Source organism: Branchiostoma belcheri, unplaced genomic scaffold (assembly GCF_001625305.1).
Source record: "Branchiostoma belcheri isolate BF01 breed outbred unplaced genomic scaffold, Haploidv18h27 scaffold24, whole genome shotgun sequence".
Lineage (NCBI taxonomy): Eukaryota > Metazoa > Chordata > Leptocardii > Amphioxiformes > Branchiostomatidae > Branchiostoma > Branchiostoma belcheri.
In genome coordinates this window covers 281,055-291,077 of record NW_017803843.1, presented here as the reverse complement: position 1 = coordinate 291,077, position 10,023 = coordinate 281,055, and the positions used below count along the sequence as shown (strand labels likewise).

The 10,023-nt window shown below is 43.6% G+C and overlaps 1 protein-coding gene across 1 annotated transcript in view; it reads right to left on the bottom strand.

Annotated features, from left to right (window-relative positions):
• LOC109470907 overlaps positions 1-10,023 on the bottom strand; it is a 28,940-nt gene extending 18,917 nt beyond the window's left edge. Inside the window, exons 1-9 of the mRNA XM_019770005.1 lie at positions 9,837-10,023; positions 8,409-8,530; positions 7,922-8,063; positions 6,794-6,919; positions 6,187-6,259; positions 6,002-6,104; positions 5,680-5,783; positions 4,958-5,096; positions 4,479-4,594 (exon numbers count right to left, since the gene is read on the bottom strand). Of these exons, the coding sequence (XP_019625564.1) occupies positions 4,479-4,594; positions 4,958-5,096; positions 5,680-5,783; positions 6,002-6,104; positions 6,187-6,259; positions 6,794-6,919; positions 7,922-8,063; positions 8,409-8,530; positions 9,837-9,891 (980 nt within the window). The 5' untranslated portion in view covers positions 9,892-10,023. The remainder of the gene's footprint in view (positions 1-4,478; positions 4,595-4,957; positions 5,097-5,679; positions 5,784-6,001; positions 6,105-6,186; positions 6,260-6,793; positions 6,920-7,921; positions 8,064-8,408; positions 8,531-9,836) is intronic.

Below are 10,023 nucleotides of genomic sequence, written 5' to 3'. Positions count from 1 at the left end.
CTATATTTGCACATGATATAATATATTTAAAAGTGTCTTCCTTTGATAATGTTTTACATTTTTTGTCGAGCTTAATTGAACTGAACAGTGATTTACGTTCGTTATCATATAATTTACAGTCAAGCATAAAATGCGATTCATCTTCAATACACGAATTGTTACAGAATGTACACAGTCTATCTTGTAACGGTGTACGGCTATGCCTGCCAGATTCTATGTGTAGAGGGTGGTCGCTAATACGGAGTTTACACATGGCTCTGCGGTTTTCAAAATTTGGGATGTCTAAATATGGTTCTCTGTCGTATAGTACTTTGAATGTTTTGTATGTTCTCAGTTTGTTGCCTTGATTTTTCCTTTGTCCTTGTGCTTGTAGTGCTGAGTTGAATTTCTGGATGAATATATCTTTTAATCTTTGTCTTAGTTCATGCAGATGGAATGGTTTGTTAATATAGTCATGTGTATATAGGCAGGCATAGCCGGACTCCTCTAAAATTGTCTTCATGTTCAACAACCAACAGGGTACTTTACTTCTAACAAGGTCTTTTTGTACTATGTAAGCTTCATACTGAATACTTTCAACGGGAACATTTCTAACTAATCTATAATAATAACTGTACATTCTACAATACGCTTCAATCCATAGGGGAAGCGGCCAAGTTCAGCTCTACTGGCATAGTTACTAGCGTTTCTTCTTAATCCTAGAATTTGTTTACAGAATTTTAAGTGTGTTTGTTCAAGCGGCGAGTTATCATTTAATCTGCTGTTGCACCACACGTCCGCCCCGTACAGTAATATAGGGACAACACACTGATCAAAAAAGCTTACAGTAAACTGATATAGGCGCCCTAGTGTCTCCCAAAAGTACATTTAATACTAAACAACGCTCGTAAGGCCTTCTTTTGTAGTAATTTCATCGCTGTGTTAAAGTTACATCCAGCTGTAAAGACTACACCTAAGTAAGAATAAGACGAAACTACTTCTATGTCTTTGGAGAATAATTTAAAGCTAAGTTTTGAAAAGGTGTGTCCTTTCTTATTAAATATAATAATCTTTGTTTTATTTAGGTTGACAGTTAGTTTCCACTTTTGGCAGTATCTACCAAGCGTGTCTATTGCATTTTGCAGGCCTTGTTGACTTTCGGACAGCAAGACAATGTCATCGGCATATAGCAAACTTGTTACTTTTGAGTGGTGTAATAGCGGTGCGTTAATGTCTGCCATATTTAAGTCGTTAACAAGGTCACTGATATAGAGGTTGAATAAAGTTGGACTCAATACGCAGCCTTGACGGACACCAATCTGGACAGGGAAGCTCTCTGTTAAACCGCCAATAGTTTTAACGCGTGCTTCGGATTGGTTATAAAGACTTTGGATGATACTAAAACACTTGCCGGATATGCCTTTAGATAGAAGTTTGAAAAATAAACCTTCGTGCCAAATTGAATCAAAAGCTTTGGAGAGATCTACAAAGCAAGCGTACAAACGTTTTCCCGATTGACTATATTTTGAGATTAATGTTTTAAGTATGAAAATGTTGTCTGAAGTTCTGTAGTTTTTCCGGAAGCCCGTTTGGTTTGGTTTGATGAGTTTGTTCTCTTCTAGGAATGTCGATATTCTTCTGTTTAACACTGATGTAAATAATTTGCCCAGGCAGCTAGATATCGATATTCCACGATAGTTGTTCACTTCGTCCTTTCTACCCGATTTAAAAATGGGAACAATATAACTTTTCGACCATTCTTTGGGGAAATTTCCTTTTGACAGAATCTGATTGAATAATTTAACTAACGGTGCCAGTAAGATTGATTTCCCTGCTTTAATCATTTCATTAGTTATCATGTCTTCTCCACTTGCTTTTTTATTTTTTAACAGGTGTATAGCATTATTTATTTCTAATTCCGTTACTGGGTCATCTAGCGGACTCGGATTTGCCTCACCTTTCCGCAACGTATCTAATTTGCATAATATATCTTTTTCAAAGGCAAGGTCGAAGGCTTGACGTTGTTGTCTGGATTTATCATGGAGGGCTTTAAAATGTTCCACCCATGTGTCACTTGGAATATCTTCTTGGGGTGTGGTATTGTCTTTTTTTAGTTTTTTAAGTAAGTTCCAGAACGCAGTGGGGTTGTTTTCTTGTAGATTTGCTAATTGTTCTAGACAACTATTTTCATGTTCTCTTTTGCGCATTCGGATAAGTTTATTATACTCCTTTTTCTTTTTAAAATAGCTACCTCTCAGAAACGGGTTATAGATGCATCAAGCATGTGAACACCGCCAGGCCATTGACCTTTTACCTGTAGTAAAACACTGAATACTGTGGTCTAGAACAGATCGTTGACAGACATTTGAACAATAGTAAATCGCTCCAGAGGACGGTCTGGGGACCTTATTTATTTAGGATAACCGGAATGTATTCCCTGTCTATTTTGTATCACTCTCCGATAAAGAAGAGCGGTGAGCTGGAAAAGTTGCCAGCACCCATATCTACTTGTACATGGGAACGATTATTCTATTGCATCATTTTCTGAGAAAACAAGACAACAGTTCACGTCAGCCCCGTGCACCCCTTCCTCTTCCCGGTGACAGACCACACCTGAGGTTCATTGGATCATTTCCTAGAAAAATCTTTGCCGAGTCGATTTTTTTGTACAGGCGCTTAAAAGGCAGACTACGTATACGGCAGCTGTAAATGTTTGTGAGGAAGACATGACGACCTTCTCATAGGCTTTTGTACGAGTCTACACTGTGTCGTTATATATTTAGACCAACGCAGTTGTGTACGATACCCTCCAAATTGTTTGATTTTTTAAAGTAAAATGCTCGACAGTCCTGTGGGTGTCCTTCCATCGTACTCCATTGACCGTGACTGTGTCGTAGGTTATTCGTATGGCATTGATTCTATTTTGCGAAAAGGCAGCTAGGGATGTCAAGGCACTTTCATCTAGCCTTCTGTGCTGTGCAGGCTCCGGGCGGATGGAAACCTTCTCTCGCGGCTGGTTGTAGGATGGCAGGCAATTAAAAGAACGCGTTAAAAACTCTACAAAACGCACTATCAAAACTCCACCGGCCGAGCCTGCACAGAGGCTAGCTTTCAATCGTCCGATCATGATGGTTCTTTGAGAGAATATCGTACTCTGTATACTTTGACATCTGTGTATACTTATGTGTGTGCCTGCCTACCTGCCTACGTGCTCAGGCCAGGATCTGGCCCCTTGCTCCCCCTCATCATCTGGTTCCTCCAGCCAGCTCTATCCAAGGCCATAGTCTCCGCCTCCATTAGGGTAAGCCCTGTGTCTCTGTCTTTCCACCTCTTGAGTGGTCTTCGCCGGAGTCTGGGCTTTTTAACTCCTGGTGGTATGCCTTATGAATTTAGGTGTTTACATTCTAGAATACCGGTCTTCTCATCACATGTCCAAACTACTAGTACCTGAGCCTTCTAGCACGTATCTTGTTAATGATGGTTTGTTCTGCCCCAAGTCTTGACCGAATTTCTACGTTTGGGATGCGGTCCCGAAGGTTGATGCAGAGAATCGCTCTTAAGCATCTCATTTCAAAGGATAACAGGAAAAGTTCATCCGATTTTCATCACACACTAAATCTAGTACTAATTGCAGTACTAAAATGACGTGACTGGTCTGCAAATCAGTAAAGTAAATGACGAAAAAAATATTACAGTGTGTCAAAGGTTTTAATGATCTCAAGCATTTATTAAAATGGATAGAAGATAATGCAATTTCCATATGATCCTTAACGCCCATTATATTAGCATAGTATCTATGTCCAATATCTCTATGTCCTCTTAGCTCTTGCAAACCGGTACAAGATGATACTTCTAAAGATATGATGTGAAATACTTACTGAAAATATGAAGATAACGCTCAATATGTCTACTGATGCCTAGCTCGTAGCTTGAATCAAGAATTAAAATAAACTATGACTTGTTCTGGGTAAAAGTTGTATACATACTTTGTCTAGTTATGGCTGGTCGTAGTATGGATACATTTTGTGTTAACTGTTAAATGAATTTTTATAAAGTATCTGTGACTGAATATCTTTGTATTGAAAATTCGTCAGAGCGCGCACGAGAGAGAGTTGGAAACTAAGTTAAACGACACGTATATATTGATATGCTTACGTATACAGTGTTATCACGCATACACTTTGTCTTGATATATATACAGTGATTTCTATTGGCTCTAACAGCACATATTCGAGTATACAATCATTGACTTAGACCTAGAAGAAGAAAAAATCAACCACCTGTAGTCACGAAGATAGAAAAAGAAATTATTCATTAAGCAAGATCTCCTCGTCTTATATGTAGACACAAATATCTGATATTTGGTATTTGACTCAATTTTGCTCCTTAAACAGTAACGACGTGGGCACGTTAGAGAATATATACCGAGATTGCTGATCGTCTAAAAGAAATACAATGGTATGCATTCGCTACGATTGACTTATATGTGAAGTTAAGGCTCGACGTTGGCGCGATAGGCTGAGCGGGTGAGGACGTTCCCACTTGGCTCGTAGATACAGACCATAAAGCCACTGTCAATGCCGCACCCAACCTTCTCGGTAGACTTCCAGACCACCTGAAACGGGAGAAGAGCGATGTAGACATCTGGACACTGTCTGTCTGTCTGTCTGTCTCCCTCTAACACACACACACACACACACACACACACGCACACACACACACACGCACACACACAAACACACACACACACACACACACACACACACACACACACACACACACGAACAGAGAGAGAGGGAGAGATAGAGAGAGAGAGACACACACACACACAAACACACACACAAACACACACACACACACACACACACACACACACAAACACACACACAAACACACACACAAACACACAAACACACAAACAAACACACAAACACAGAAGAATACATTGAGAAGAACTCAGCTACGGGTTCAAACTTACCTGTGTAAAATGGCCGACGTCCCCCCGATAAAAGTTGCCCACGGGGTTGTTTGGGTTGTAATTAGGCCTCTCCTCGTACCAGTAGTCAGTGCCCATCGTGCAGGTGGCGCCGGTCATGTACGCGATATTCTCACCATGGCTACAAGTCAACAAACAGGAAAACATACATCACTACTCCTGGAATACAAGAACGCATTTCCTGAGTGAATACAGGTAGATCATTCATTTCATTTCATTTCATCTCTTTATTTCCTCCATCCTTGGAGAGCCTCGTGAAATCAGTACAATACAAAATAAAATCTCATACTTTGATATTTACAAGAGGTTAGATAAAATAGCAGCGTTACACTGTCCCACTGACAGATCCAAGTGAGCACTACTAAATACTGTAGTCTTATTTCTACATATTGCACTTGGTCTTATTAAAAAGGACTACACCTCGAGACTTTACAAGTCAGAAAAATCGAATGTGAGTAGTGACATCATCATCACTACTCCTGGAATACAAGAACGCATTTCCTGAGTGAATACAGGTAGATCATTCATTCATTCATTCATTCATTCATTCATTCATTCATTCATTCATTCATTCATTGAATACTTTGTTTTTATTCAATCATGGAATGGATGGATGAATGAATGAATGAATAAATGAATGAATGAATGCGCAGTTGTAACTGTGATGTAGTTTTAGGAATGTTGTTCTGTTGTGCGTTACTTACGGGCAGCCGTTCCAGTAGCGAGCCCGGCGGCTGGTGTGGGGAACCCGGCCGTCTCCGCGGTTCTTCAGCCTAGTGGCGTGTTGCAGAGCAAACCGGGCGCATCTCTGGAGGAAAAAAAGAAGGGGTGGATTCTGCCACTCTTTTCCAACTTGGTCGTGTGCTGAAGATGTATCGACATCTATCAACATGTCACGATTTGTTTATTTTATTTTTACTTATTTATTTTTGGGGTTCAGGCTCAATGCGGCTCGAAGCCGGATCAAAGCAAATATCAGTTCGGTTTGATCCGGACAACTTTATCCTAGTTGGAATGGGTAGTTACCTCGTCCCAGGTGAGGACAGGGGCATTGTGTTTGGCCCGGTGTCGGTTGTGGGCCCTCAGACACTCTGTTCGAAAGGCGGCGGCTCTGTCGGGGGTGGTGGCCGGTGTTTGGGTGGTGGTGGCCGGTGTTTGGGTGGTGGTGGCCGGTGTTTGGGTGGTGGTGGCCGGTGTTGGGTTGTGGTGGCCGGTGGTGGGTGGTGGTGGCCGGTGGTGGGGTGGTGGGGGCTGGTGTTGGGGTGGTCGGCTCCACCGGTTGGTCTGTTAGTAGAGAGTAGAGAGATGACAGGGTATTCGGTCCGCAACAAATCTGTGAACTAAATCTCTGCCTCCATGGCCCTCAGTACTGCTTACTAATTTGAACTTGATCATTGCCCTGCCAAGACCTAATCACATGCCAAATATCATCACGACACCAAAGCTTCTAACATATGTATGTTTTTACATTGCTGCAGGCCGATTTGAGCTTTTCGTGAATAATGAATGGTGCTAAGAAATCTGTCCATATCTTTGCGAGTTATACTGACCACAAATGTGCGGACACACACACACACACACACACACACACACACACACACACACACACACATACACACACACATACGAACAGAGAGAGAGGGAGAGATAAAGATAGAGAGAGAGAGAGAGAGAGAGACAGGCACACACACACACACACGCACGCACACGCACACGCACACACACACACACACACACACACACACACACACACACACACACACACACACACACACACACACACACACACGTCAATCCGAGCATCCTCAGTGTACCCACCTTGGTGGCAGACTCCACAGGTCTCGGAACATCCACACCTCATCCAGTGGAGAGAGCATGCGGCGGGATTACGGTTCGGGTAAGATTGGCAGAAACTGTCCGGGTACGTGTTTCCACACGCAGGAGCTGATCAGTGCAAAGGAGACCGGTTTGTGTACACTGAATTTTTTTTCCCACCAAACCCAACAGTGCAAAAGAGAAACCCCGATAAAAAAGCCTAAAAACACGCTAAAAATACCCCCAAAACCCAAACCTCTGCTTGGAGAGTAGTTATTGTGGGCATTCTAGCAGAGATTCGCACAGTATCAATGACAGATTGCTTCGACTTCTGATGTCACAGAGATCTTTTGGTGGCTATAAGACAGTCTCAAATTGGCAATTTACACGGGCCAAAAAATATCTGTCCTAGGACATTTGTCGCGCGGCGCCACCAACATACACCGAAGCCTAAACCTCTACTTGGAGCACAGCATCTCAGACAGTGGGGACTCTTAGCCTCTACCAGGCTTGAGGGCGCGGCTGGAAATAGTAGAAATCGGCCAAATAGAGAGATATAACACGCCGAGGGAGTTTAGCCATCCAGTTTACAGTTTGCCGGCCCACAAAACTGTAAACTGGATGGCTAAACTCCCTCGGCGTGTTATATCTCTCTATTTGGCCGATTTCTACTATTTCCAGCCGCGCCCTCAAGCCTGGTAGAGGCTAGGGACTCTGACAACAGAGGTCAGACTAGCGCTACTGAAGAGGCGGGTCCCAGGAGACAGCGCCTCCGGGCTGACATGTCATCCCAATCGCTTCTCTTGGACATCATCCAAGCGTAATTTACGACACACCCTCTAAATTAGTCTAATTATATGCCAACGCTCTGTCGACCGTCGTGAGATTGTTAACAAAGGTTGTCTAGAATGTCATGACGTATAACGTTAGATCATATATATTCCAAAATGCATCAGAACCTATCCTACTCAGATGACCTGGATCGCAAAACTAGGTTTTCTAATATTCCATCTCCACATAGACCGTAAACTTTATCAACCTTACAAGCCGCAAAACTTTCGTGGTGCCCTTTCAAAATTCGGCCTTCACATTAACGTTTGACATGTAGTGTAGTGTACAGGGGCCACCTACCGGGACTGCACAGTCCACATGAAGCTTTGCACCAGACTGCCATGAAGTGGCGGAACCGAATGCTGGGGTGTGTACAGAAGCCATTCTCCTTGTAGTACAAACAGTCGCACTTGCGGGGTAACCTGTCCACACAGCCCCCAACCTGGACGGACAAGGAAAAAAGTGTCTTTTGTTACTACGGAAAGCGGGGCACAGGCAGCAGCTTTAGAAAAATGGAGGGTAAATGTACGTAATGGAAAGAATAGGAAAGGCGGTCGTTTAATAATAATAGTAATAATAATAATGAAGACCTTTATTGTACGCAAATACCCACTGGGTTCAGTACAGGTCACAGAAAAGACATCACAGTTTGCAATGAATATATACAATGTACAAGCTAGTGCTAATTCTATGTACTATGGACATATAGTTTAATAGCCCTGCAGGCTATCTGCAAATTAAAGAATGGACGAATGGGAAATTTGCAGCACATTGAAGTTGAACTCACAGATCTCTTGGAAATGCCATTCGTTTCTTTCATGGCGGTCTCGAGTTCCATATCGCTGGCCAGGGGTGGAAGTTCCCTAGACCTTAGGGACCGGGGCTTCTTCACGGGGAGGTTCTCTGCGCCTATCGGAATAAAACAACACGGGATTGAAACTCCGAAGCAATGACCCAGATAAAAACGACATAAAAATTAAAATGGTCCTAACACATCACAACAACTTTCACAAATACGTTGGTGAAAAAGTCGGCACTACGCATGCCCGCGATGCCAGCAGACGAGCCGATTTAGACCCAGGCCGGTAACTACTAACTGCGTCACGAAAATGATTTAAAAAAACGCAAAGTCCCTAGTACTGACTTGTCTCCTCCAGACTAAAAATAGCCTCTACCAGGCACCGCGGATCGCTGAAAAAATAGGAGAAATTGACCGAAATAAAGGAATAATGTACCAGGGGAGGTAGCCGGCCAGAGAAGATCCAATTCGCGACCCAATTCGGCCAATTTCTACTATTTTTCCAGCGATCCGCGGTGCCTGGTAGAGGCTAGGCTAAAAAGGCTGGTTTACAATCAGTCAAATGTAGCCAAATAGGTTATCGTAAGTAATTACATCGGCCACCGTAGGGTTCATTTGCCCGTGCGGTTAGTTACTGACTCTTCCCTTCTTTGCCGAACTCTACGATCCACATGAAGCCCCCCAACTGACGCCCACTCTCTGCTATCCGCCGTCCCCGACTTTCGAGGCTGGCGCAAAAGTATTCGAGAGCAATCAGAACCCAGTAAACCAGGACAAATCATTTGACATGGCGACATCAGACGCGTATAAAGAGACAGGGTGCGTTATGATTAGTGACGGGTAGATTCCATATGTCGAGAAAATACAAACTGATACACGGTGGCACACCCGCAAGCCCAGGTGTTTGCGGCCGCAATGAACGAATTCTGAAAAGTTTTAAAAGTCACAAAATTGCGGAGAATTCAGTCCAGTGCATGGCGCCACCCCAGGCGTAACTCTTGAGCGTTTGAACTTTGATTTACCGTTTATCAATGCTCTACAAGTTGTAGAAACTGCGGGGATTGTAACCCTCTTTCCCTTCCCCGCAGTGTTGGCCCCCCGCCGGGCGGTAGGGGCGCCGCGCCCGACCAGGTCGGAATGCCAGGCCCGGTCGTACCCCGAGGATCAGCCCGTCTGATGTGCGTCTGGGGTCCGCCACAGTTTACAGTCCACGCACACGGGCTCTTCTTTACGATACATTCTTCCGAGCAACTTTGGTCGGACTTTTGCGGTGTGTCATCCGCCTGTCACGAGATGCTGTCGCGAAAAAAACCCTGCGTCTCGGCGCGCACCGAGCTTGTTTATAAATAGCAACAGAAAAAGTCAAGAGCCGCTTAAATTTCCACCACAGACAGTGACAGAACAGGAGTAACTCACCTGAAACAACGATGCCGATCGACAAGACGACAGCTACGACGAAAAACGTATTCATCTTGACTCCCTGACTTGCCAGAACAAGTTCACAGATTTTTTTCCCCTCTACTGTGGATGTCTTCTGGAACTTTCTTCTTGCAGTGCGCGCTCTTCTAAAGAAGTTGGGATGCGTCGCCGGGTATTTATAGTT